Source organism: Struthio camelus, chromosome 20, assembly GCF_040807025.1.
Source record: "Struthio camelus isolate bStrCam1 chromosome 20, bStrCam1.hap1, whole genome shotgun sequence".
NCBI lineage: Eukaryota > Metazoa > Chordata > Aves > Struthioniformes > Struthionidae > Struthio > Struthio camelus.
Genome location: NC_090961.1, coordinates 6211366 through 6239147, shown reverse-complemented (window position 1 = coordinate 6239147; position 27782 = coordinate 6211366). Strand labels below are relative to the sequence as shown.

General features: G+C 48.7%; 2 protein-coding genes across 5 annotated transcripts in view; one reads left to right on the top strand and one right to left on the bottom strand.

Annotated features, from left to right (window-relative positions):
• Positions 1–20439, top strand: part of ABL1 (ABL proto-oncogene 1, non-receptor tyrosine kinase) — an 84692-nt gene extending 64253 nt beyond the window's left edge. For all 4 annotated transcript variants that reach the window (XM_009665789.2, XM_009665788.2, XM_068915364.1 and 1 more), the window contains 8 exons: positions 3239–3511; positions 7405–7489; positions 7851–8028; positions 10385–10569; positions 12707–12859; positions 13469–13558; positions 13912–14076; positions 16661–20439. In XM_009665789.2, coding sequence (XP_009664084.1) covers positions 3239–3511; positions 7405–7489; positions 7851–8028; positions 10385–10569; positions 12707–12859; positions 13469–13558; positions 13912–14076; positions 16661–18360 — 2829 coding nt within the window. In that variant the 3' untranslated portion in view covers positions 18361–20439. The remainder of the gene's footprint in view (positions 1–3238; positions 3512–7404; positions 7490–7850; positions 8029–10384; positions 10570–12706; positions 12860–13468; positions 13559–13911; positions 14077–16660) is intronic.
• Positions 20440–23857: 3418 nt separating this feature from the next.
• On the bottom strand, positions 23858–27410 carry QRFP (pyroglutamylated RFamide peptide). Its single transcript, XM_068914918.1, has 2 exons — positions 27296–27410; positions 23858–26066 (listed from the first exon to the last, which is right to left on the bottom strand). Exon 2 carries the CDS (start codon positions 26064–26066, stop codon positions 25668–25670), a length of 399 nt encoding a protein of 132 aa, XP_068771019.1. The 5' UTR covers positions 27296–27410; the 3' UTR covers positions 23858–25667.
• Positions 27411–27782: the final 372 nt, after the last annotated feature.

Below are 27782 nucleotides of genomic sequence, written 5' to 3'. Positions count from 1 at the left end.
CAGCTTTCTCGAGGAATTTATTCAGCGAGCAGTATGAGCTAAGCCTCGGTAAAAGGGGTCGATGGAGAAGGGCAGTTGCAACGAATAGTCAGAGCGTGTACGCGGCTTACTGCGCTGCGGCAGTAGCATGCCGTTCATAGCTGCTCGTCGTTTCATCTTCTTGTGATACATGCCTCAAATTCCAGATGAAGATTTAAACACGTCAACGTAACTCTGGTTTGCATTAGCGCTGATAGGAAGTAAGGCCTTCAGGAGTCCGTGTTCAGATTTAATCCCTGAGAGTGTAGGAAACTCTGCCTGCAGAATGGGTACATGTAATGGGTGGATGTGTGTTTTTTCTTTTTAATGTGAAGGGAAAACTTTATGGATGTTAAAGTATGGAGTGGTGTTTTGTGGCCTGGACAGGGTGATGGAGAGTTCTGTTCCCCCGTCCTGCCAAGGGTTTGCTGTGAAACCTCTTGCCGCTTATTTAACTTCTTTCTGTGATAAGGTCATCTAATCTGTCACACAGAATATCTGCTACCTCTAATTTCCATGAGATTTTGAGATCATGAAATATAAGCCATCATAAAAGCATTGACAGCTTCCTTTTGCATTCTTCCCTAATATTTCCAAGTCATCCCAGAGTTCAGCATAATTTTTTACATCCATACTTTCAGATTTTAATCTTCAATGTAATTTATGAACTGCTAGTACCAGAAATTGTTCCCGAACAGATATGGTTTGTTTTAGCTAGCTAGACCACTGGCTAACGCTTGTGATCATAAGAACTGTTTGGTTCTTGCCTTGCAGCTGTAAAAACCTCTTGTGTGCTGTCACTTTTCTGTTCTCAGAACATCTGTTTTTAAGGTGACTTCACCTCTTCCCCCATGAAAGGTGTTTTTCTTATCATAGTATTGGAATGAGATTTGATCTAGTTACTTCACCAAAAGAATATTTGACTCATTTTGGTACAGGATTGAGAACGTGCTCCCCAGGAGGATGCCTCTGTTTTCTAGAGATACAAGTTTCCATAGGAGCTTTGCTCTCAGCAAATGTAGCAAAAGAAAAATTAAGAGTGAAGGGAAAGTGGATTTCTCCAGCCTAGCGTGCCCCCCACTCTGAGCGTATGTGCGCGTCCAAAAGTAACGGTGTTGCCACCAGAGGAGTTACTTGCCTGGCGTTTGTTCAGGTGGCTTATAGAAAGATTAGCCGCTGTGCATGTCCTCCCCTGCCCTGGCGTTCAGGCACTGCTGCCCTCCGAAGAAATGCCGTTTTAACCAGGAGCTATGAGTCCACATCAGAGGAAGGGTAGGTTTCTTGGTTGCCTCTTTTGGATGCCAAATGCTATGTAGTGCTCGTTTCCCAGAAAAACGTTAGAGAGCACTGTTCGGTTATAAAGGGATAGCTTGAAAGCCAGCAGCCACAATACACCCTGCAGCAGCCTCACCTGGCGGGGACCTGGCTGTGGGGCTGTTGTTCATTTGTGTGCCTTGCCCTTTCGGGTTAACGGTGAGTCTGAGCTGAGCGTTTTACCTTTCTACAGCATGGCTTTTAAATAAATCCATGACATACATAGATGGGCAGTTTCTGCCAATAGTGACAAACCGTAATAATCACTATCCGTACTTAAGCATTTAGCTCATTCTCAAAAACTTAACTGGAGAATTGGGCAAGTGGGGTGGTGAGGGAGGAGACGCTCTACCACTTTGTGACTTTCTTGGATGATACAGCTGCTCTTTTCACTCACCTTTTCTTACTCGTAGTCCCTGTGCTCTCATATGCTTGAGGATATTTGACCTTCTCCAGTACCTCTCATTCTCTCTTTTTGAGTTTGCTATACTAAACAGATGTCCACAAAGAAGGAACATCCATACAGCAATTGCCAAGCTGCAGTCCAGAGGCTCTACTCGACTTTGAGGGCTTTTTTTCTCCCTCCAGACATTTTTCTCTCTTGCAAATGCATCGCTCTTTTCTGTTGGGCACGCTCACTTATTGCTGGAGCTTCACAGATGCATTTTCCTTTTCCATCCAAAAATTCTGTCTAGGTGGAAGAAGTGGAATTTGGCCCTAAGTCTGGGATTTCTGGATGCCTGGCAGCCCTGTCAGCTTCCTGGCCTCAAAATCCCAGACAGATGGCCACTGCACAACTACTGATGAACCCTTCAGTGCATATACAGCAAGTCAGAGGCATTCAGGAAATTTGAGCATAGCTATCTACATATAATGTGCACAGTAGGACCAGTGCATTGCACTCTTCCTAGTGCCTAAGGTGATATTTCATGGACGGAAATATAGAAGGCTAACACACTGCTGATTTCTGCAAGGTTGTCCCTTGCCGGACCTTGGTCCTTTACATGAGACATGGAGGCCTTCCATCTTTCGTGTACTGCCTCTAGCATAGGTTGTTGCACTGGTGATACAGAGTTTTCTCCTTGTACTTCAGGTATTATCAACGTCACTTTTTTATTACGTTTCTAGCTTTTGCCACCTTCCCTAGTGGAAGACTGGCCTTGAGTGGGAAAACTGGGCACACACGGTTGCATGGAAAGGAGTGACTTGTCTAGTATCTTTAATAGGTTTTTAGCCTCTAAGTGCATCTTTGGCATAAATATTAAAAAGGCAACAAAGCGCGGGTTGCCATGCCCCGCAGCAGGCTCTCATTCAAAGGTAATGCTTTTACTCCTGTGCAACGCTTCAGTCCAGAGAGACCTTAAAGTATGTTATTAATCTGTGCCCATCACAACAAAGGAAGAGACTAGCGGTCTAACTTCTCACACAACGCTATGCAGAAGCTTAGGCCAAACGCAGGGAAGCCACTAACGTGCTAATGAAACTTCGAGGAGAATTTAGGCAGGTAAAATGTCATAACCCAAATAGTAATGTCTTGAAGACACTGAGGCTGGCAACCCCGTACTCTTCAAGAAATATTGCACAATCTTTACTGACTAGCCTTGTGAGAAAGGACATTCTAAGCAACAGCATGCCAATCTAATGATATTTTGCAATTATTAATTCAGTCCTGTTTCAGAAAAGTCCATGTGTTTTCCCTTGAATCCATGGATTTCCGCTGTAAGCATTGATCTTTCTTGGCTCTGAGCTTCTGAGAGCTAGTTACAGAGCGGGTTGAGCTCATAGGATTGCAAGCCGAGTAGAGGTAATTCAACACGCTGCTGTCCCAATTTTATAATGTAGTTTCTACATAAATGCCCCAATGTGCATTATTTGAATAAACTTACTCTTTCTCGTTGCTCCCTAGTTGTATGTCTCCTCAGAGAGCCGCTTCAACACTTTAGCAGAGTTGGTCCATCATCATTCAACTGTAGCGGATGGCCTCATCACCACTCTACACTACCCAGCACCCAAACGCAATAAACCCACTATTTATGGAGTGTCTCCCAACTATGACAAATGGGAGATAGAACGAACTGACATCACGATGAAGCACAAGCTCGGTGGAGGGCAGTATGGAGAGGTGTACGAAGGAGTCTGGAAGAAGTACAACCTTACAGTGGCTGTGAAGACTCTCAAGGTAAGGCTCAAATCTCTGAGCTTTCCTGTTCATCTCCTTTCAGCAGGAACAGAGTTCAGGTGGTGCGCCTGTCCTCATCCGTAGTTAGGCAATTTGGGTTGATTGCAGTCCTTTCTTTCTACACAGTAGGCCTGGAAAAGAGGCCTATAACATCAGCAAGGCCCTCCCACTGGGTATTTTGTGGAAGAACGTGATTCTGTTATGGCTATATGTGATACCTGAAACAGTTGTAACTAAGAAAGGAGGATGTTACCAGTGCAATTCTTGCTTTAGAGCAGAAGAAACCTTAGAAAAGTAAGTAGTGCTGTGATACCTCACGTTCAGGTGATGGCAAAGGTGACCTGTTCACAGATGAACGCACTGATACAAGCTGGTATAATAAGGAAAACTGTGGCCTGTGAGCCATGCAACATAAAATTCAAAAGCTGCATTTCAGAGAGACTTTTAATGTTTTGATTGTCAGTCTTATGTGGTGTCTTTCCCCAAAAGACAAGCTCCCTATGTACCTGGAAGTCTCAAGTAGTCGTTCACAGCTGTTTACGAGGAAGGAAAAGCGTATCTGAGTTAAAATATATTAAATTTTGTAAGTGGCTTTAACAAGGAATCAGATAATCAGAGCTCTGTTTCTGGCTCTGCCCTCTAATTTCTCTGTGTCTTGGTTTCGTTGTCTTTTGCAATGCAAATAATGCTCCGTCAGTTCATAGGGTCATTGCTTAATTCATTTATGTTTATAAAAGTGTCTTGAGATCTTCTGGCACCATCCACACACATTGCATTTGATTGCTTAAGAAGAGTTTATGCTAACTTGACACCGTGTTCTCCTTCCTCGAAATGGGGATGTGATTTGGTCTTATAGAAACAAACAGAAGAAGGTTTTTGTTTGTTTCTTTTTGGTTTTTTGCGCAGGAAATTTTGAAGTGACGAGAACTGTGTAGATGCTTTCGTGTCAGCGGAAGAAAGTTTCCTTGATTTGGGGAAAATATTTCTTCCTTCCTTGCTGAACAGTGGCTACCTCAGTATTTCTGCGTTGCTATGGTTGCGGGGAAGTATTTTCGTTTTGGCCTTTTGTTGTTGGCTGGCGAGTCCTGTTGCTGCTCGCCAGCTGAGAAGAGCCGGAGGAGCCGCTTGCGCGGGGCGCGGGTGACACCTAGCGTTCCCGAGCGCCGATCCCCTCGCAGCGCGCGAGCGCTGCCAGGCTGCTGGAGCCAGCACGCGAGCAGTTGGAACAACACCCTTGCGTATCAGGGAAAGAAGAGACCAGTTGTCTCACGGAAGGCTAAGTTTGCTGTAACATCTCCTTTTCTGCCTGTGGCTATAGCGTGGTGTTACCTGACATCTTCAAATTTTTCATTTGCGCCAAATAGCAATTGCTGCGTTCCTTTCTTCTTCTCTCTAAAACCTATCAACATACGCAACCGATGTGTTGTCCTACAAGATATCTGTGCGTAAGGAGGAACCTCAATGCAGACCATAGCTGTTTTGAATATGTCAGATAAATATTTAATGAAACATGACTGAAAGTAGTTGATAATATGATATGCAGCAGCGTGTTGCACTGGGAAATGTCAGAATACCTAAGAAGAGACTTGAGGAAAAACCTCAATTTGAAGTTGTGCACACTAAAACCATCCTTAAAAGCAAGTTTATAATCTGCCTTCCTTAGCTCCATCAGTTTGCTGCCTGACAGCTGGGATTATGGCTTTCTTCAGAGTTTTGGGAAATATTTTGAAGTCACATTTATATTTGAGTTCTACATGGGAAAACAAGCCCTCAGCAGCCTCTTCACCAGCACTCAAATGGCTCACTTTATTTTCCTATGAGAATATTTTTCAAAACTTTATGTCTCTTCTTGTTCCTTGCCCATCTACCTCTGGTATTGTATAAGAAAGGATAAAGGAGAGGGAAAGCTAGAAGAAAGAAACCTCCCAGCTTCGAACAGTAATGTTTAGGAACAGCCATTTGTTGTCCAGTTTTCCCTCGAGTGTCTAAATGTAGCTCACAGCTAGCTCAAAAGGCTAGAAGACAACAAGAGACAAAAGTGGCACATACTGCTTTTCAGTTGCATTTAACAGCGAAGTGCTAGCCACTGTGTTGGCACTTTGCTGTTTCTCATTGAGATGCTCCATTGGAGGCTCTCTGAACCGGACAGGTCACATGAGTATTTGTGATGGTGTTTTCACACCTGTGAGTGATGGGAAGGTGCACCAGGTAGGCAGGGATCTGGTAAGCGCAGGTGAAGCCAGCATATGGTTGGGCTAAATCCAGCTGCTGTTGATAGTTACCAAAACCTGTTGCTCTGTGCGGGCCATTGAATGGTTGAACTGTTGTGAGCTGGACGTCTCGGCGTGTTTCTCACCACACAGATGTCGAGGCTGTATCCATTAGGACCGCCTTGTACATTTTTTTTTTCCACAGAGAAGCCAGTGTTTCAAACTAGGCAACATGCAACCCTGATGTCCCTTGGCGTGGTTTCTTTAAGTCAAGGTTGAGGTATGATCCTGCTCTTTGCTAGGGAACATATTGCTGGAACTGTTTTACTTGTTCTGTGGTTTTATACAGTGGAAGATTGAAACAGGATAAGTTTGATCCTTTTCACGAGACTCTGTTTTCAGAGAGATCGTTGTTACAGTAATTCTCTGTACGTTTCCTTTCTCTTAAATTAGTCACTGAGCGGTAGGAGACGTAAAACAATGGAGCGACTATACAGAGCAAACCTGTCGGAGTTTGTGTAGCGTACATAAGATAAGTGCGTATTTAGGGTCATTTTGCAACTTGGATTATCAACCCAGTTTCTTTTGCCAGAGAAAATGGTTTAAAGTTCTGCTCACAAGGACCTTTGGGCTATTAGAACTGGCAGAGAGCGTTCAGAAAATTACAGCTGCCAATCAAACTAATTGGCAGCGAATAGTAAGTGGTGGAATGAAACCGTTTGAAAAAGGTTCTCGTTGCTAACTGCAAAGCAGAATGCTGGCTGGATCTTACGGCAGCAGCCCACTGTTATCATTCTCACCAGCAGCAATAAATCCTTTCCAATCCTTCCTTAAAACACTTCGTCCATGTAGGCTGTCAACATTAATCCACCACTGAAAAAAATATGGATATAGAAAGAAACGTTGCTTTAGAAATAGATCTATATTTTTGAACCACTTTGAAATGACCTTCCGGCCATCTGGGGTATATTTGCTGCAGAATATATGTCTTTTTGAGCAAGACTGTATCTTCCTCAGTTTTGTGTTGTGCCAAGCAACTTTATGGCGCTCAGCAAATAGGTAGTGACACGTCTGCCCAGAACAGTTACGTCATGGATCAGACTCTAAAAGCCAAAAATGAAACCCATGAAACTTTGGGCTTTCAGTTATGGAGTAACTGCTGTTGGTCATGCTCCCCTGTCTGAAAGTGAAATTAGGGGTCCACGTTTCAGCAGTTTCTCAAGCATTTGATTGTGGTCTCTACTTCCTTTTCCTTTTTTTTCTTTTTCTTTTTCCTTTCCTTGTTTCTTCCTGTTTTCCTTTCCTTGTTTCTTCCTGTTTATTTCATGTCATCTTTTTTTGCTAGGTGCCCGTTTTGCCTTTTTGTTTTCGACTCCTCAGTGGTCCTGTAAGAGAGGCCCTGCACAAAAGGGATATGGATCTTTTTTGTCAAAAAAACTCCTGTTAGAAAAAGGATGATAAAATATATGTATTTTTTAAACCCTGCCGAAAAAGAAAGGGAGGGAAGAAGAACCCCACAGTATTCCTAACTGCCTAGCATTGTGAGGCAGCTACAGGGAAAAACTCCTGGGAAGAACTGGGGTTTATATTGTCAACTTGCAGGTTTTTTTTCTGTCCTCAGAAAAAACTCTGCTCCTCTTTTGTGCACACTGGCCTTGCTAATGCTTTCCTATTGTCCTGCAGGAGGATACCATGGAGGTGGAAGAGTTCTTGAAAGAAGCTGCAGTAATGAAGGAGATCAAGCATCCGAACTTGGTGCAATTATTAGGTAAGTGATAAATACCAAGCAGAGGGATTTGAACTAAACCCTTGTGCAGTGATATGGATGTTAAGGAGCAGATAAGCTGCTTACCCTACCAAGGCTTTAAATGCAGACACTTATTGTCTGGCAAAATTCAGTTTGTACCAGTAATATATGATTTTTAATGATCTCTTCTCCCTAACATTTAAGTTGCAAGAGTCTTAAGCAGGAAATTAAAACAGTCTATTAACCAGTTCCAAGCAAAATTCTTTCTATATGCAAGCGCTGTATTTCTACCTTCTAGAGCTATGCATTGCCCTGGAGGGAAAAAAAATGAAGGTGCACTGACTGATCTTCTCAAACATTCAAGCTTTATGTTGCTCTTTAGGGGTGTGCACACGGGAACCTCCTTTCTACATCATTACGGAGTTCATGACATATGGGAATCTGCTGGATTATCTGCGTGAGTGTAACCGTCAGGAGGTGAATGCTGTGGTGCTACTGTATATGGCAACTCAGATCTCCTCAGCCATGGAGTACCTGGAGAAGAAAAACTTCATTCACAGGTAGGAAGGACACAGAGCACCCCGCATCTCAAGCACCAAAACCTCTTTGATTTATTTTCCTGCCTTTCAGATTACCGCAGCATTGAATTCAGATGCAGTAGGTGTCCTGTATTTAACACTCTAGTATGTTGTATTCTGCTACAGTACGTTATCCTGTCTGTAGGCTGGTCTTCGCATTGCTTTTCTGCTAGGGTGTTTTCTTACCTTTGCCACAGATGCAGGTTAAAGACGTGTCAGTACTTACGTATTTTTGACAAGGGTCTTAAATGTAAATGCTTCCTAAAATAATAGGCTCTTAATGGACTGAATAAGCTACTGCTCTTCCATGATTCTAACAACCGTTTGAAACTGATGCAGACCGATGTTACTTCTGTGTGGGCAGGTGCTCACAGCAAAGCCACCCGCTTAAGTGCCTTTTTTCATGTGTTCGTTGTTTCACCTTTTTTTTTCGTCCTCTGTAGGGATTGTTTTCCACTATTGTCCAGATTGCGTTTTTCACTTTAATAAGCATCTTTGCAATCTCAAAGTCTCAGAGACTTTGACCTTTAAGTGTGCTGCAATTATGGCTAGGGCTTTGCATTCTTTGTCTGTAGAAGTGGCCTCCTAGCAATATAATGACACATCCTGGACAAAGGTTTCAGAGTTGCTGAGTTTAATACAAGATGTTCTCTGTGCCATAGGGTGACCTTTCCTTCCCAATTAGCTGGACTATGAAATCAGCACATGTTTTTTCATAGAGACAAATATGAAGATCATGTGTAAAGTTCTAGGTGTTCCTCTAAGACGTACATTGCTTTTGCTGCGTGAAAGCCCTGTTTACATGCTTCTGTCAGTCAATGAAGTGAACGGTGGTGTTGCAAATTAAAATTTCCAGCCTTTGATTTGCTCTGTTGAAAGTATTTCACCCCCTCAGCCTGGAGGAAGTGAACTTTAAAAGCCGTTTTGCTTGAATCCTATTTGTCTGCTCTCTCGTTCATTTCATTTCCTCTTATTTCTGATGACCCACTTGTCTAGAATAAATAGTGTTTTTCCTTATCTGCCACCCCCACACCCACCTACCCAATTATTTTAAGAGTGTTGCCACAGTTCACATCCATGTATTCAGTTGCTGGGCTGTGACCTCATTTAATGAATCGGGAAGGAGGAGGAATTTGATTATGAAGAACAGCTATTGTTTAGACACATATTGTAGTAATCAACATTGATCAGAAGGCATATTCAAAAACGCTGTGAAAATTTATTGGGCCTCTAGTAAGATATACTTTTTTTTTTTTTAAAGTTTATTCTGCATTGAGCAGTACAAGCAAAAGAAAAAGCAGAGTCTGCCTCATATCTGAAGAATATTTCACTCTAGCTTTCTGGTAAAAATCAATTTTTAATTCATTGTAACATAGTCTGAAAAGGTGTTTTTAGCAAAATCTAGTATTAGGATAAACCTATTCCCGTGCTTCACCTTTTTATACCCATCAAACATTTCTGATGGTACTAGCAGCACCTCTGAGCCAGGAAGGTGGCAAGTGCAATTTGTGCATCCCTCCTCTGCCAGGGTAGAGGCAGGTGAAATTTGGAGGAAAAGTTTAATTTGATTGTTGTCCATTATTTTAAAGAGGTAAGTACTGATAGCAGAAGCCATGATCGTTTTGAAAAGGCCAAAAGCTTTGCTGCTTGAAGATTTGAGCTGCTTCTAATTGAACGGTTAATAAGAAACTGCATTTACTGCCAGTTGTCCAGCAGCTACATATTCAGGCTTTCTTCCACCTTCTTGTGAGGCAGCTGGGGTTGCTGCTTTTACAGGCGCAGCCTCTGCGTGGTCCATACGGTCAGATGCCTTTTGTGCTGTAAGATGTAGCATGCTTGGGAGGAGGAAGAGGATAGCAAGAGGTAAATTTGGTGGTTGAGCAGGGACCGGACAAAGACGAGTTCTGGGCAGCAATGGGCGTGTTTGCTGTCAAAGGTGACGGAAGTGTTAGAGAGGTGGGGACAGAGAGAAGCCTGAGACTTTTTTTTTTTTAATTCGGTGCTCATCCTTGGCTATTGATAACTCGAGCACTGACATTTCTTTATATTATTTTTATCCTGCGGGTGGCAGCTTTTATTGAAAGTGAGGGGGCTTCTTGAAGCTTTCATTTCAAATTAAAAAAAAAAAAAAAGTTTGGATGACAGTCTTACAAAGCAGGAATGGAAAATAACTTTCCTCTTACATGTATGCGCATAACTACATAATTTCTGTGTAAATCCTGATCCAAAAAAAATCACACACAGGCCCAGGTTTCTTCAGGAACAGCAGGTCTCCTCGCTATTGTTAAAAGTGAGATGATGAAGACTTTTCACGGCCTATTTTTGTTCTTGCTTATAGGGATCTTGCTGCCAGAAACTGCCTTGTAGGGGAGAACCACTTGGTGAAGGTGGCAGATTTTGGCCTGAGCAGGCTAATGACGGGTGACACATACACTGCCCACGCTGGAGCAAAATTCCCAATCAAATGGACTGCCCCAGAAAGTCTGGCCTACAACAAGTTCTCCATTAAATCTGATGTTTGGGGTAAGAATTTACATGTACAGATTAATTCAGCCTCCTTTTCCAGGACTGTGAAAGAAGAACGTTTGTGAAGCGTTTCAGGAGAGCATGTTTCCTGGTTTGAGCCATATTGTTCTATAAGCTTGTCAGAGTTCGGAAATTAATCTCAGCTAAGTCAGTCTTGAGTGGAAAACTGAGGATGCTGAGCTTTTTTAATAGGCTGGGAGGCCCCATATGTGTACAGCTATCTACATGCAGACCAGACTTTAGACGTATGAATTGTTGGCAAGTATGAAAATAAAGCATGCTGCAGTGTTTATAGAAATGTATGAAATGGGGCTGGAGGGCCCCGATACTACTGACTCGATATAGTTCTGGCACAGAACCGTGAAACAATATACTGTTATATAGCCAGGAATTTTCAAACTACTTTCAGGAAGAAAGTGAGGATCTGGTTCATTTTATGTTTAAAAAAAAAAAAAAAAAGTTATGTATATCTTGTCTAGTGATAGCTCCAAGCTCGTCTTTCTGCATTTTAAAAGAATAATCTTTAGAATGAGATGAGCAGAAGCAGCAAGAAAATTTGATGACAAACGGTTATTGAAAAGCCCTGAGGTGCTGGTGATAACACTAGGCTTAGCTAAGTGGAGCTAAATTCTATCAAATCTGACCACAAAAAAATCCCATTGTTCTTTTTATCAGCCTTTCTTTGGATTTTATATCTCTGTCATAGCTGTTGGTCAAATTTTCAAAAGTGCCCACTGACATAAGATAGAAGTCTGTGGGACTTGGTCCCAAAAGCCCTTGGAAAACGTTATCCCGAGCATCTTGTATATATAAAACAACAGACAGTAGTGAAGCAGCAATGAAGTTTTTTGGAGTTTCTGGAGAAACTGGACAGAAACGGTTTTATTTTGAAGGAATTGCTAGGAGATGGCAGATAAAAATGTTTTGGTGATGGGGGAGGAAGACCCAAAACAGCCTGCCAAGGAGTATGCGATCGCTGAACAAGGTGGTTTTTCTGCTTTTCATTGGCGTGTGGTGATGGTGGTGGCGGCGGCGGCGGCTGTGGAGCAACCATGACGGTCTCAAAGGATGCTGCCGTGTTCCTGTGGTGGCTGCAGGGATCCCTGATATGTTTAAGTAGCGGAGTGCTTCAGGAGAAAAGATCTGAAAGGAACATTGGGTATCTTGAGGGTTAGCCTAACCTTGCCTGGCGATAGCCGGGGCAGGAACCGTCAGGGGCGGATGAGAGCGAGCAGGCCGTCCCCAGGAGCCCACGGCTGCTGCCAGCCGAGCCAGGGTTTAGACACTTTCACCTCACTGTCTGAAGACAGAAATCAAACGGTCACGCACAGAAATGTCTAACAGAAATTGCCCTCGGTGGCGTTACCGTGTAATGTGATGTGACTTCCTTACTTAGGGAGAATTGTAATCGCTTTCTCTTTGGGTTAAGAACCGAATACGGTGCCTGAACTAATTATTGCAGGTTATTGAACCGGTGTTGGGTCTCTTCTGTGTGCCCGACTCCTGGGTTAGTCGCCTGGCCTCGGTGTTGGCCTGCGTCCCGGTCAAGCTCTGGGGCTTGCTTGCCTCGCCTGTGTGAAGGACCTTTCTGAATTGCCCGTTGTGCTTCCCGTTCAGCTTTCCCCATGGTCAAAACATCTTGCCCCATCCTTGTCTTATTGGCAGCCACTGCTGGGTCCCGGGTTTCCTCTCTAGATCACGCTGCAGGTGAAAGAGGGCACCCCGAAAACACTGCGCTGCCGCAGCGTGCGAGTCATCTCGGGAGCGGCTGGAGATGAGAGGAGCTGTCAAATTGACAGAGAGACTGCAGTGCAGCAGGGAAACAGTTTCAGCTAATCCGCTGTGAAGTCTCTTAATTGTGCCTTTAATAGGACTTGAAGGATCTCGGGGCGTTCAGGTTGAGACAACTGATACATTGAAAATTAGTCTAATTCTGCCCTGTCGTATCGCGGGAGACTCGTCTGTGCTGACGAAGAGGCTTGTTACGCTGCTTTAACATTTTGGCTGCTGTTGAGCATGGGATCCGAGCCACCCAGACCTGGTTTAAGTGTGCAGCGCTGTTTACTGACTATTCCCACTGAACATCCTCTCAAATTTAAGGTGAAAACAAAGCTTATTGATTTCTTCACTGCAGCCTTTGGCGTTCTGCTGTGGGAAATTGCGACGTACGGCATGTCCCCTTACCCTGGGATTGACCTGTCTCAGGTCTACGAGCTGTTGGAGAAGGATTACCGTATGGAGCGCCCCGAAGGCTGTCCTGAGAAAGTTTACGAGCTCATGAGAGCGTGTAAGTATTGTAAAGCCCTACAAACGCAAATGCTGCTTTCATCTCTGCAGAGAGGCACTAAAAGTGCCCAGATCTGGTCACATACAGCAAGGCACGAGGAACCCTCTGCAGTTCCAGGGAAGATGCAATGCCGTGTGGAAGTGCTTGGTTAAAACTGCTTTGCCTGGAGGATGAAAACACTATGAAGCCAGCTCTTCTTTCTACTGGGAGCACATAGGCCTATGGGAGAGATTTGGTTTTCAGCTCAATGTTTTCTTTATCTCCTGTTTTATGACAGTTTAAAGAAAAGCTTGTGCTCTGAGGATGAAGGAGGAGCTTCATTAGGCTTCTTAAGGGATTGAGTGTTGCTCTTCCAGTGTGGCCTTGTAATGTGTGACTTAGGGTGTGATTTTTTTTTTTTTTTTCCTTCCCAGAGGTGCTCAGCACCTACAGTTACTTCAGCTCAGTGGTGGTTGTAGATGCCCAACACCCTTCAAATCAGATTTCTGTGGCGATATTTTATCTCGCCCCTTTTATAAAAAGGGGACTGTGATAGCTAGTTCCTCCTGGTGTAATGTAATGAATGTCTGTAAGGCTGGCTGGAGATTTTGAGTGTTGTTGTTATTTCAGGCTGGCAGTGGAGCCCTTCAGATAGGCCCTCATTTGCCGAGATCCATCAGGCCTTTGAAACGATGTTTCAGGAATCCAGCATATCGGATGGTAGGTCTGGTTCCCTCTTTGCCATTTGTAGAGATGGGACAAGGGGTAACTGCATCCTTAACTCTGCATGCAGCTCCTTTTAGATAACTTCACAGGCTGCTTTGCAGTGAAACTCGGTCATGCGTTGTACTACCTGCAATAAACTATGCAGAATGCAGGGAGACGCATTTACATGTGGGCTTTTTCTGTGTGTAGGCATGTGTCTGATTTTAAAGAGCCAAATGGCTCAACAGCCTTCAGGAACCTTTGTGCTCTTTGCTTTTCTTTTGTGCTGTTAACTCAGAGCAGCTCGATAGGTTTTATCTTATTTTGATGGTAGTGATCTTTTTTATTTTTTCTTCTGTGCACGGCAGAGGTGGAGAAGGAATTGGGAAAGAAGGGCATGAGGAGTGTAGTGAGTAACTTCCTCCAAGCCCCAGAGTTACCTACCAAAACACGAACATCAAGGAGAGCTGCTGAAAGCAAAGATGCCAACGAGAGCTTGGAGACAGCACATGCTCGAGGCCAGGGGGAATGTGGTAAGTTTTATTTAAAGTCATTATTCCTTCAGGAAATGCAGAGGGAAAACAAAATATATGGCCAGCTCTGGGTCATCACCTAGAAAAAGACCCGTCTAATGACAGCTGACTTTCTGGACAAGTACTGTGTTTCCAGGCAACAGGCTGCTGGGTTTGCTTTCCTGGATTGAAAACTCTTTTTATCATTTTTTGCAGAAAGATAGGTTGTTAATCTTGGGACTAGATACAAACACACAGCAGCCAGGAGTGTGAATCCTTAGCTAACTGAGAGACGGATGCTATACCTGCCGTTGCTTAGAAAAGCCCTAGAAGTTCTTTTAACTTAATGGCTGTTGCCTACAGTTCCCTGTAGACCAGAGCCCGAGCACAGAGCTCACTGATCATATTCTCTTCCCTGGTAGGGAGCTATCAGTGGGATCTCCCACTGCAGCTGAGTGCTGCGTAATCTGCTGTGTTCGAGCCTCTACACCACCACGCTGCATAACTTAAAGCAGGACGATTGCTCGGGTTTAGCAAGCCCCATAAGGGAGGTTCCTTCACTGTTCCATCACACCAGGTTTGTGCTTGCAGCACTGAAGAGTATTACTTTTGGCAGGTACCAAATACAAATGCGGCAAGGGACACAGAGGTATTTACAGTATCTTCCATGAAATTAAACTCTCAATCAATTTGTTAAAGCACTTCCTTTCTGAGGTAATGAAAGCGATGTTTAAACACTGAATTTAGACCGTAGATTGGTATCCAGTTCACTTGAAAAAAAACAAGGTAAAACAAAATACAGTTTTGCAGGTGTGTTGGTCTTTTCTGGCTCCCGGTAAAAGTGCCTTCTCTGACCATTTATATCTCTGTTATCTTTTGTGTAATGACAAAGCTACCTAGTACTACATGTTTCAGTAGCAGAAAGGGCATCTAGACGAAAAAGGAAAAAAAGGTGGAAATGTAAAGTGTTGGGAAAAGAAAGTATTAGTATCGGTGACTTAGAAAGGAAGGTTACGTGCAGAAGGGCTTGGGAACATACTGATTATAAAAAGTGACTTAATCTTCTAATGAAAATACAGAGAGTCTTCTATTTCTTAGGGAAAAAGTCATGAAAAATGAGCACAGTATGCCTGTATTTATTTGCTATAACCCAATTAATACAACACTGTTAAAGACCAGTGGTAAATCTGGCCTGCCATATATAGGAAATGTAATTGCTTAGTATTACAAGCTTTGAAGTAAAATAACTTATTTTGAAATACTTAATGGCTTTGTGAAATTCAAATGCAGCAGGAATAATATGATTTTTACATTATGCTGAGAATTATTTCACTCTTTATTATGAAAGAAAATATCTCACATTAAAGTTTTATTGCCGTTTCCCCTTTAATTGTCAATGTTTCCATAGCAAGTCCTGCAGCTGGAAGCAGATCCTCAGTGAAAGCTGCTAGTTTTCTCTGGATCTGCGCAGCTCCACTATGTCTAGACACAGTAAGGCCATGGCCTCCCAAAGTGCTCTGGGAGCTCTTCTGGTTGTCCAGATCAACATTAGTTGACCTGTATGAGTAGTTTAAATGTGCGTGGTCTGTGGAAGCATGCCGTCCCCCCAAAGTACACAGCTATTTTTCTTGAAGTTCCCCCTCCTCAAGCAAAATCCCACACTTAACGCGACGCTCACCGATATGTGACTGAGAAGCGACCTGCTTTCCCTCTACAGCTGCTTCATCTCCCTTCTTACTGCCTACTCGAGCTGTAAATGTATATGCTGCCCTGAAGGCATTCCTCTCTCGAATTAGAGAGCCATCTGAGTGCCTGACCTGGGAATGAGACCTCCTGTCAGTCAAATACAGGGACCTTCAGGACTCAATATAAATTTATTATAAACTTCTATACATTTTTAAATACCTCCTGTAAGTGGAGAAAGAGTCATCCCATCATTTCCTTCTGGAGCTGAAGGAGGCTGTTCCTCTCACTTTCCTCCATTACTATATGAGGCTGACTGTCTTCACAGTGAGGCAACCGGAATTGTTCAGCTGTCAGAGGGAGTCTTCATTTCTGCTTGTGAAAAAGTTATTCCACTTCCCTGCAAAGGATGACATCAGGAAAGGAGGTTTTGATTATCAGAATCTAAATGAACCGGGAGACTGAGGACTGAGATGGGTTACAGAGGAGCCTTATTAATTTGGGGGTCAGCTGTTCCAAAGACAGCAATGGCACAGGCACTAAAGAAAAGGCCTCTCAATAGTTATCCACTTCACACAGTCAAGTTTAGACAAGCCTCCACGTGTGATGGTGGGAAAACATAAACATTTTGTATTTGTACATTGCTATTTAAATCAGAAACCTATTGGGAGAGGAGGTTGCTTAGGTTGGCAACTAAGATCTATATGGACCGCTTCAAAAATGAATGCAGGCAAGATTAGGGACCACATTCACTCCAGGCTTCAGTGCAGCTGTACTTGCTTTACTCCTGGTCTGAAGTTGGCTCTCTATTTACAGAGCCTGCACCTTTTTGGAGGTGCTGCAGTGGTTTGATCCTGGAGGAAAACAGATTGTTCTGTCTCTTGAAGCAAAACTCAGTAGTCTCTTTTCTGTTGCCTTGCAGACCCTCTGGAGCATGAACCTGCCATTTCTCCCTTGCTTCCACGGAAGGAAAGGGTGGCCATGGAAAGCAGTTTGAATGAAGATGAGAGGTTGCTCCCAAAAGACAAAAAACCCAACCTCTTCAGTGCCCTTATCAAGAAGAAGAAGAAGACGGCCCCTACCCCTCCAAAAAGGAGCAGTTCCTTCAGAGAGATGGACGGCCACTCAGATCGCAAGGCGGGAGGGGAGGAGGAGGGCAGGGATGCTGGCAATGGAGCTTTCGTTGCGCCTCCAACAGACTCAGCTGACCCCTCCAAGTTTCAGAGCCCAAGCAATGGGGCTGGTGTCACCAATGGGGTTGTTGCTGGGAACTCTGGGTTTTTATCTCCCCACTTACGGAAGAAGTCCAGCACGATGAGCATCAGCCGGGGAGTGGCTGGTGACGAGGAGAGTAGTTCCAACTCCAGCAAGCGTTTCCTACGTTCCTGCTCAGCCTCCTGTGTGCCCCACGGAGCAAAGGACACAGAGTGGAAATCTGTGACTCTGCCTCGGGATTTGCAGTCCACGGGGCGCCAGTTTGATTCCTCCACCTTTGGTGGGCACAAAAGTGAAAAGCCAGCGCTGCCTCGGAAGCGGGCAAATGAAGCCAAGACCGACACTGCTGTCAGGGGAACAGTGACCCCTCCTCCACGGCTGCTTAAGAAAAACGAAGAGACCACTGATGATGTGTTCAGAGATGCAGAGTCAAGTCCTGGCTCCAGCCCTCCCACTCTGACGCCAAAACTTGGCCGTAGGCAACCTGCTGCCCCTCCTTCCTCCAGCGTGCTCCACAAGGATGATGGAGTCAAATCCAGTGCCTTAGGTACCACTGTGACAATGGACCAAGGTTCTGCTGCCAAACCCAACTCTGCTGGGTTTGCAGGTGCCAGCAAGGCTTCTACTGAGGAGCCACGGATGAGGAGGCTCAAGCAGACCTCGGAGTCAGCAGGGAAGGACAAAGGGAAGCTATCAAAGCTGAAACCAGCCCCTCCGCTTCCGCTCTCTTCGTCCTCCATTGGGAAGCCTGGAAAAGTTTCTCACAGTCCCAGCCATGAAGCAGCAGCAGATGTGGTTTCTGGTCCTAAATCCAAACAGTTGACTCAGGTTGCAGATGCTGTGAGCAGTGATGCTGTCAAGCCAAACCAGTCAGGGGAAGGTGTGAAAAAGCTGGGGATCCCCGCCGTACCAAAGCCACAGTCCTCTACAAAGCTGCTGATGAGCACAGCAACCCCAGCTGCCTCTTCCTCATCTGTACCCTCTGCCCCTGGCGGGGACCAGCCATCATCCACAGCCTTCATCCCTCTCATATCCACCAGAGTCTCACTGCGGAAGACCCGGCAGCCCCCAGAGAGGATTGCCAGTGGCACCATCACTAAAGGAGTGGTATTGGAAAGCACTGAGGCTCTACGGATCGCCATCAGCAAGAACTCTGAACAAATGGCAAGCCACAGCGCTGTCTTGGAGGCTGGCAAGAACCTCTACACCTTCTGTGTGAGTTATGTGGACTCCATTCAGCAGATGAGGAACAAATTTGCCTTTCGGGAGGCCATCAATAAGCTGGAGAATAACCTACGGGAGCTTCAGATCTGCCCAGCCACAGCTGGCAGTGGTCCTGCAGCCACCCAGGACTTTAGCAAACTTCTCAGTTCGGTGAAAGAAATCAGCGACATTGTTCAGAGGTAGCAGAAGCCAAGTTAAAAAAACAAAAATCACAATGGGCCAAAGCCAACTGTGGAGAGAATGACAGCATGTGTGGACTGACAAAGGAGCGGGGCCTTCAGGTTAGGGATGTGCAAAAGACACAGACTGCTAATGGATGCCCCAGCTCCAAAGAGCAGGGCTGTGTTCAAGAGGCACTTTCTACCCTCTTAACCCAGGTTCCCTGTGTATCATATACTCACAATCGTCTTATCTGTGGAGTTCTTGCCTTGTGGACTACAAGTCTAAATGCTGATGTCACACTATGCCTTTTTATTAATATTTTATTGTTCTGGACAGACCGTTATGACTGAAGTGAGACTGGTGGACACTGAGATGCTGTCCTCCTCTGGAGGACTTTCTACTGCATTTTCATTCCCTCTCTCTGCCCCACTGTACACAAGGATGAGCGTTTGAATAGCAATATACCCACCGCTTTTCTTGCAGGAGTTGCAGCACATAACACTGGCCTGAGTCGGACATTTACCGGACATTAATGCAACAGATTTGGAGCTTGGGAGGGGAGGGAGGGAAATTTTTAATGTAACTTTTTAATGTAACTTTTTAATGACAGAACACTACAAGTGATGTTTACCCAAATTCTTCCTGTGATTCCACCTGCTGCCCTTCATAGCTGTGTTTTCAGCAATTTCGTGATGTTGTTGAGCCCAGATGAATTGCTTGGGTTCAGAATTTTACACACAGCACCCACTAACGTAGTGGCACAGGAGCCTGTTTGTGGACCTCTCTTGGTAGTGATAAAGGACTGGAGAAGGTCTGAAGAAGAAAGGCATTGCTGTCATACTCCTGTGATATTTAATATCAGCTGGGGTGGAGGGTTGCGGAGCTCGTCTCAGAGCAGTACGCTGGTGCTGAGCAAGGAATGACTGCATCGCTCAGCGAGGGACAGAAAGGTTGCAGCAGGGGGAGAGAGCTTAGGATGAGTTTGAAGATACCGCTGTGCCTCCAGCGGCTGTTTCAGCTGAGTTTGCACATCGCAGATGGGCAAGAACTGCTGTATGTCTAGCTGAATTTCCAGCCACTTCTATTCTATGAGCTCCAGAGGAGCCACGAGCAGAGGTAAGAGCTGTATCAGACCTGCCTTCCGCGCTCCCACGGAGTCCTGTGCTTTGGGGGCCCGCAACACCTCCCTTTCTGTGCCAATGCTAAATCCCATTGAAGAGCTGAAATGCCAGTACTCTGGGGGTTGAAACCACCAGTTACCTTCATGCCCGTGTAGTTCCATCCAGCATCAAACGAGGATCTGTGAAGACTGCAGACACTTCTCTTGGGTGCCTCTCCCAAGGACACTGCCACAAAACGCTGACAGCAGGACTCCTGGGCTGCCTTTCCAAGGTCCTGTGACCTTCCCAACTAATGCAACACGACTGGGAACTAACTGTGACTTGTGACAATAGTGAAAGAACAAGGTTTAGGGCTATTAACAGTGCAATTTAACTCCTTTTAACAGTTCCAAACAAGAGAGAGAGAAACATTTTTCCATGTCCCGTTCCACCTGTAACTCTTGTGACCCCTATTGTGTATCTTAAACACTAATTGCCTTCAATTGTATTTTATTCTTTTCTCTTTGGAACTGTTTGTTTTGTATATGATTTCCAGTAGTTCACTCTTTTGTGTGTTCACGCCACTTCTCGCCCTCACAAACAGCTGTGACTTAACACATGATAAATGTTTAAAAGAAAATACACACTTCTGCCACAGGCTGCCTTTAAAAACGTAAGAGAAAAAATCCCTGGACTGTCTCTTTCCCGGAGGTACTGTTTTTACTTTGATAACATATTGTGCCACTATATTATACGTTTGTATCTCGTTATTACACACTTTTGTAGACTTGTCTTTTATACAGTGTGTAAATAGCTCTGTCCTTCATCTCTGTGATACTTAAGGGGGTTGTTTCCCCTTTATTTTGGTCCAGTACAGATTGTTTCTGTACATGACTTTCAATTCTTCCTCCTCTCTTTCTGTTTTTCATTTTTTTGATTTATTTTTTATTCCGGTCTCTCTTGCGTAGTATATTTAAAAATAAATCAACGTTGAGGAAAACTTGTGTTTGTCTATTAACAAGGCTTTTCAAACGCGGTTACCTCTCCCTAGACGCTTGCACTTGAAAAGAGGCATTCCCTGTTCAAGTGGTTCCTCGGGGCCTTTTGGGACACCAGGCTGCTCAGAAACAGGCGGCAGCGAGTTGCTAGGTCCTTTTGACCTAGCTCTGAAAACTTGGGAAAGTTTTTAAAAACAAAAACAAAAATGCACAGAGTAAAAGACCGTGTTGTCACCTGTTTCAAGGCAAAGACGTTGTTGTCTTGAATGAGATTTAAGTCATGGATTTGACTTTAAACTTTTCTTCCAAATACGGTTGTTAATTCAGTTTGTATTCTGTATTTCAGTTGCCACTAGGTTTTTCCCCTTCTGTGCTGTGAAATGAGCGGTGAGTTTCTCTTCTGGAGCAGTTCTGAGTGCTCCCTCCCTGATCCCTAGCGGTGCAGCGGCTGTCTGAGGCACGCTTAGCGTGATGCTCTGAGCACAGGCCAGGAGCAAAGAGCTTCCCACTGAGCTCAGTTGAGATGTTGACAGGCCATACAGCCACAGTGCTCTCAGTTTGCAGGTTTTCTGTCTTAAAAAGTTGAGATAACGTTTCCAAGAGTCCGTCTCTATTTCCTGTTTTCAGACTACCTTGGGCCTTTCCAGCGAATTTTAATGGAGGGACTTTACTAGGATACTTACACTAGTACCAAGTAGCGTCTAAAATGAGACAGACTCTGCCTTGAATAATGAAGGTGCTAAACAGACAGCAAAAAAGGATGAGAAGGAAACAAAGGCAGATCAAAGTGAGAGCCGTGTGTGCACCAGGTCATGCAACCGCTCTGTGACATAGCAAGGTTAGGACCCGGGTTGCCTAATTTCTGCCTGCTCCTCTCCTCAAGTCCCTGGTGAAACCTGACAGGTCTGACGCAGGGACCTGATCCCTCGTCGAGCATGAGAACAAGGCTCATCAGAAGGCTTGTCTTGCTGTGACTGAGATTGCATCGTGCCGCTTCTAAATTAGCATAAGGAAGATGAAAAGAAGAGCAGGAGGATGTTGTTGGCAAGTATAAATTTAATTAATGGCCTGCGTTTAGCAAGTCCCAGACTACTTTTCAACAAAGCTGGTGGTGGTCTGTGAACACATGCAAAACAGCAAGGGGTTGATGGTTGTTTTGTGACAGTGTCCCTTGGCAAAAATCTAAGTCCAGGCTGCTCTTGATTTACATTTCTAGCACCAAGACTTGAATACAAGTAACAGCTGTGAGCTGAGGAAAGACAGAGAAGCTTAACCTGTCCCTAAATACAATCATTTCTGATGGTTTTCATGTCTGCTTGCTTAGGGGATAGTCCTTGGTATCAGAGGAAGGCAGAGGTCGGTTGACCTGGCTGGGGAAAGCCCCTGGATCTGCAGTGTTGGAAGTGAGAGAGAGGGATTAAAGGCTAAATTTAGCCAGCTACAGTTGGAGTTGATTTAACAGATCAATGCATTTAACAGTTTGATTGCTCCAATTTTCAAGGCTGTTGAGCTTGAAAGTGAGAGTGCTCTGGAGGAAAAATAGCTGTGTTTGTGTTTTTGTTTGAGTTTTTGTGTCTTGGAAATTACAATGTTCACTCTTAAGTTTTCCTTTAATGTCATCCTGCCCTTTAGCTGCGGCTTTGCTGAGAAGTTGCTTGTCATAAGGTGTAAAATGTGGTCAGTGTTTGTCATTCTTTTTCTCCAAAAAAAAAAAATTAAAACCCACTGCCCAGTGAGGCAGCCTGCCTTGCAGAAATGCTGCTGGGCAAGTAGCACTCCCAGGCCTGTGGGAGCATTTGCCCGCGCCTGGAGATGAGCTGGAGCGCGCTGACAGCCTGTTCCCTGCTTTGACGTTAATCCTTCCATGATTGAAGAGAGAGGAGAATACACTAAGCTCTGTGTCACCTCTGAAGAGAGGCTTTGTGGCATCACACTTGCACCCAGAAGAGCAGGCCGACCCTGCAGAGCGCACGGGCCCCCCCGAGCCTCCCCCGGTCCAAGGGTGAATCCCAGCCCCGGCTGCTTGCTGCGAGCGGTGCTCCCGGCTCGACCCGCTGGTCCTGCTGCTGTTCGTCCGCCCTAGACACGCGGGTGGGTGGTGCTCCTGAGCTTAGGCTCCGCTCAAAACTGCCCTCCCGAGAAGGGGGTGGCAACGCAGTGTTTTCCAGCGGGAGCTCTAATTCGGCAGGAAACTTGCCTGCAAACCGGGCAATGCTGAGCTGCTTTCCCAGCAGTCACCCCCCTCCCCGGGCGCATTTTAGCATTTTTATGCTAAAATCCAGCCCTGTGATAAAGGTTGCTACCTGCGCTGCTGAAACCAGCGCTGGGGGACCCAGCTGTAACGCGTGAGCCCCTCGCGCGAGTCCCCTGGACCTGATTAAATCGGGCTCTTTCTCTGCAGAGGTTGCACTGGGCTTTCCGGGATCTGCTGCAGCCGTGGCGCGCGCGGGGCTGCGGCTCCGCTCTGCGGGGAGGAAGGACCAGGCGGAGCCCGCGAGCGGAGGTGCCACGGGGGCGAGGGAAGGGAAGGACAGCGGGGCGCTTTACAGAGCGTCCCAGCGGCCGGGTGTCTTCCAGAGCGCCGCTCTGCCACCCACCCTGGCCGTGCCAAAACGAGACGGGCTCCGCGCGTGGTTTGGTGGGCGGTTGGGCTCTCCGAGGCGCTGGGGTCTGGCTGTCGCCCCCGGGGAGGCCCCGCGGTGGGTGCGGGTTGCCAAGGCATGGGACGGGCGACCCTGAGCCCCGCGTGCAATGGCCTCGCGGGGAAGGAACGGGCCTTTCCCTTTGCTCCCAGCCGCCGCCGTACTCCAGGCGGTTATTTCCCGTCCGTTCCCCCCCCCCCCCCGTTACCTCCCCTTCCCTCCCCGTTCGGCTGCATCGGGCAGAGCCTCTCCTCCCCGTGAAGCTCTCACGAGCTGCCTGGAGCACTGGTTTTAGCAGAGCGCGTCGGCCGCGGTCGCCCCCGCCGGCGCCCGGCGTCGCAGCCCGGCGGCAGGCTCCGCTCTGCCGGCTGGAGACGGCGCGGAGCAGCCCGGGCGCGCGCGCTGACCCCAGCCCTGCCAGGGAAGCGCTGCCTTTTACTTTTAAATAAGTTACGAGAAGGCACGCGGTTACCGCGCTTCAACCACGGCCTCGTTACACGCGTGTTTTTATCGTGCTGCTCTGCCCCGGTTCCTCCGCTGGACTCCTCTGCTTCGCTCAGCAGCTTCGCCCCCCCGACCCCCTTCCCGAAGCACCGTGCCACTTCTGCCGGCTTTGATTTATCGCTGCAGAGCAATGGATTTACTGGCCCTTGCTGGCCCAGCTTTGCTCCGAAACTCCCCTTCCCCTTCGTCGCTCGCTCCCTCCCTCCCGCTTGCAGCGCAGGGTAAAATTGACCGGTGCGTATTTATTGATGATGATGTGAGCGCTCAAAAGAAAGGGGGAAATAAAAAGAAACGTTGCATTAGAAACATCCATAGAGCTCCCCATCTCCGCCGTTTGAGGAGAGCGGCGCGCCGGCCTCCCCCCCACCGCGGCCTTCGGGACGGTGGGATTAGCGGAGGATTGGAGGGAGGGGTTGAATATATCCCCAGCCCGGTGCCCCAGAAAGGCTCCTGGAGCCGGGTCCCAAGCCGCCGCTGGGTTTCTTTGCATCTAACGGGCTCCCGCTGGTGCGAGACCGTTCTCGGAGCAGCAAGGCAAGGGGAGGGAAACGCCCGTCCTCTCGCTCGCCCTCGCGGCCGGCGGCGGTCCTTCCTAGCGCGACCTCTGCGCGTGCCACGTTCGTGTCTGCACGGGCCAAACCATGCTCCTGCTTTTGTCACTGCCGGTCTGGGGTCCTTCCTGGCCTGGGGGAATCCCACCCGCTGTCGCTGCCCGGGGGAACCTGCTCTCGGGCCTCCATCAGTCGTCCCTACGTTTGGTTGACCTATAGGTGGTACTTGCCTGCCGTTTCCAGTACGGCTCGACTCAGCCTTCGGTCGGTCGTGCACGGCTCCTGCTGCGAGCGCGTGCAGAGCCGGTACTCAGGGCTCTGTCTGCTTGATGTATGTTGCGCTGCACCTCTTGGAGCCTGATGGGTTTTTTCCCAGGCAAGTCTTGACACGGTCTTTGATTTTGAGGGTGCAATTTAGCGCTTGCAAATAATTGCCCTGCTTCATTTTTGTGCCTGCAATGAAATATTAGCAGTCGTTAGGTGTCCAACTTGCTGATAGTGCCTGCAAGCCAGGTAGTTAGACCTCTGCTTACTAATATCTCTGCCTGCACTGGCCGGCACAAAAGCAAACATAGCTGTTGGCACTGGCAGAACTAAATCTGTAAGAAGAAGTCAAAGGCAGGCAGTGAAGAGCAGGGGTTGTTCTTCACTGCCGTGTAGGTACTGGCCTTTTGGGCTAACTCCTCGCAAAGCTGCGCCTTTGCCAGCAGTGGAGGGGCCTGGAGAGCAGGTGGACACCAAACACGGGTGCTGGTGGCCCCAGCTAGGTGCGATGGCTGTGGTTTTAGCCTCTCTGCGCCGGAGCGTTTCTGCAGCCCGACTGGTGCCGCCGGGTCAGGTTTGCATGCCCGCTCGGGGATTTCTACGGCTGAGAGTTTCTCAGACGCCGCTGCTTCATCCTGCTTTGCAGGCAGGAGCTGACGCCTGTAAACGGCATCTGGACGGGAAGCAGAACGGGCTGCCGGAGGGGCTTTCCGTTAATAGGAAAGAGCAGGAAACTGAGGCTGAACCTCCGAGCTATTCCTCGCCGACAGCCGCGCTCTGGACACCAGGTCCCGGCAGTGCCCACAGGGACCGTCCCCACTAGGGTTGTCCCCCCGCAACCGCTCAGCCCACCTACCTCCACCTGCAAGGCCTGGCGCTGCCGGCTCTGCCCGTTCTCCTTGCCGGCGCCGCGGCCCCCGGAGCTCCCGGACGCCGCCGGCAGCGACCGGCAGGGCCACCGTGCGCACCGTGGGCGAACACGGCTGACGGCGGTCGGCCGGGGAAAGGGTACGCTGGTTCCTTTTTAAGATGCACCCCCCCACCCTGTGCTTTCGTTGCGCCGGCTGGGAACGAGGAGGGGACATCTGGAGCGGAGCGGCAAGGGGAGCAAGCGTGGTGACCCCCATCCCCTGGAAAATCCCAGCAGCAACAAAATCTCCCGGCACCCTCTTGTCCAAGCAAAACTAGGTGAGATGATAGGGAAGGACGGGATGTGAAACACCTCCCTCGGGCAGATCTCTAGGAGGTGCCGCAGCCGAGTCCAGGCCCTCATCTCCCGAATCGGAAGGTGAAGCCCCCTTTCCTCCGGTTGTAGCTGTTGAGCTCCTCGGCCAGGTCCCCCAGCGTGCCGCTGCGCTTCTCGCCTCCGGCGGGCAGGAAGCTGGAGCCCTCCTGCCTCCCGAACCGGAGCCGGGAGCCGGCCCGTGCCGCGCCGCCGCCTCGCAGCTGCCGGGCGATGCCGAGCAGCGCGCTCAGCTCCTCGCTGCCCCTCCGCTTCGGCCCTGCCCTCCGGCAGCCGGGCCCGGAGTCCTCAGCCACCGCGTCTCGCCAGCTTGGCTCCAGCTGCGTCCCTTGCCCAGGGTCTCGGGGCTCCCGCCGGTCGCTGGCAGGGAAGCAGGCGCCCAGGCTCAGCAAGAGGAGGCAGGACAGGGAGTAGGGTGCTCTCATCTGCGGGAAGCATAGGAATGGAAATACGTGGCCGTTAAACTGCATTGCATCCTCGCGCTGTGACGGTGGCCAAAGAAGCAACGAGGACTTGCAGCTGCAAAGGGGCTCCCTGCAGCCGGCAGGCGGTCTCCATCCCTGCTGCGCCCATGAGCAGCAGCATCAAATATCGGATGCCATCCCCGAAGGGTTACAGGGACGAGCGTGCGCCTGTCGCAGCACCTGCAGACCGGCGCTGCTACCCCGACAGCCTGCTAGAAAACCGCTCCGGTGCCCGCCGGCTCCTCCTGCAGCCTCCGAGCCAGCATCTGTCCCGAGCAGAGGTGCTAGCTAGGAGGGTTTGGGCTCGCTATACCTCTCTGCTGTCTCCTTCCAGCCTGCTTTCCTCGGGTTTTTAGCAACTTTCTGTTAACAAATTACAGCCCTGCAGCTACTCATCTGGTCCGCAGCCAAGAGCCGGGCTCCGCTCGGATAGGGTTGGCTGAGTGGGGGCTATTAGCCGGGTAGGATGATGGGATCGGGAGCCGCGTGCTCCTCTTAGAGGCACTGCAGGGAGACCTTAAGTGCATTCACCTGAGCAGTCCTCAGCTCCCTCGTGCGCAGGTCGTACCTGCAGTGCCCCGGCTAATGCGTATGCAGAGGAAGGTGCTCGATATCGCTCTGCTTTATGGGGCTCGGAAGCACCCCGCTGGCGGGCGGGAGCGGGAGGGAGCCGGCAGCCTGCGGGTGTGCGTGCAGCTCCGCGCAAGTGCCCTGCGTGACCTTGAGCGCTGCCGGGGCTGCTCCGCTCCTCGTCGAAACTGAGACAGAGGGGAAGTGGGTTTTTTTTTTTTTTTTTTTTTACTGGGCACGTTGTCTTAAAAGCCACTGGGGCCCGAGTGGCTGGGAAGGGGCTGCCGGGGCCGGGGGCCGCTGCAGATGCTCCCCGCTGCGGTGCCCGGCCCAGCCGAAGGCAAAGCCCCGCGGCTGCGGGGCAGAGCTCCCCTGCCCGCCTTCCCCTGCCTCCTCGGCGTCGCTCCGCGGCGGCCGTGCCTCCTCCGTGCCTCGCCGCCGCCCTGGGCTCCCCGCCGCCCGCCTCGAAGGCAGCGCAGCGGGTGCCCCGTCGGGCGGCAGAGCACCTTCCCGGCCCTCCTCGGAGCATCGGGCTCCGGGCAGGCTGCGTCGCCCTCGGGGCAGCCGCAAAACAGGCAACCCGTTCCTCCGGCAGAGCCGAACGGCCGAGAGCTACTCACCTCTCCGTCTTGGGAAGGTGCCCCCGGCGCCGCCCGGCTCCTGCGCGGCGCCCAGCGGGTGCCCCGAAATGAGCCGGCTAGCCGGCTTCGCCCTCCGTTAAATACCGGCGGGGGGGGGGGGCTAAGCGCCGTGTCGCCCCGGGGCGCGGGGCCGGCCGAGGCGGCGCATTCCCGAGGCGGCGATGCCGGCGGGAGACGGAGCGCGCCCGCCGCGGGGGGGCTGATTAGCGAGGCTGCCGCGCGCCGCCTTCGCTTGCCGCCTCGTTCGGAGGGAGGGCGCGCTGCTAGCCGGGGCGGGGGGGCTTGCCGTCGCTGGCAGCCGCCGCCGGCCTGGGGAGGGAGGGTCTCGCCTGGGGCACCGGTGCCTCCGTCCCCCGCGGCTGGCGCCCCGCTTGCGGGTAGTGGCAAGGGAGAGGCCCGCGGTCGGGAGCCGTCGGCGCTGCCCGGCTCCTCGGCGGTCAACCTCCGCCTCGGCTGCTTTTGGGTG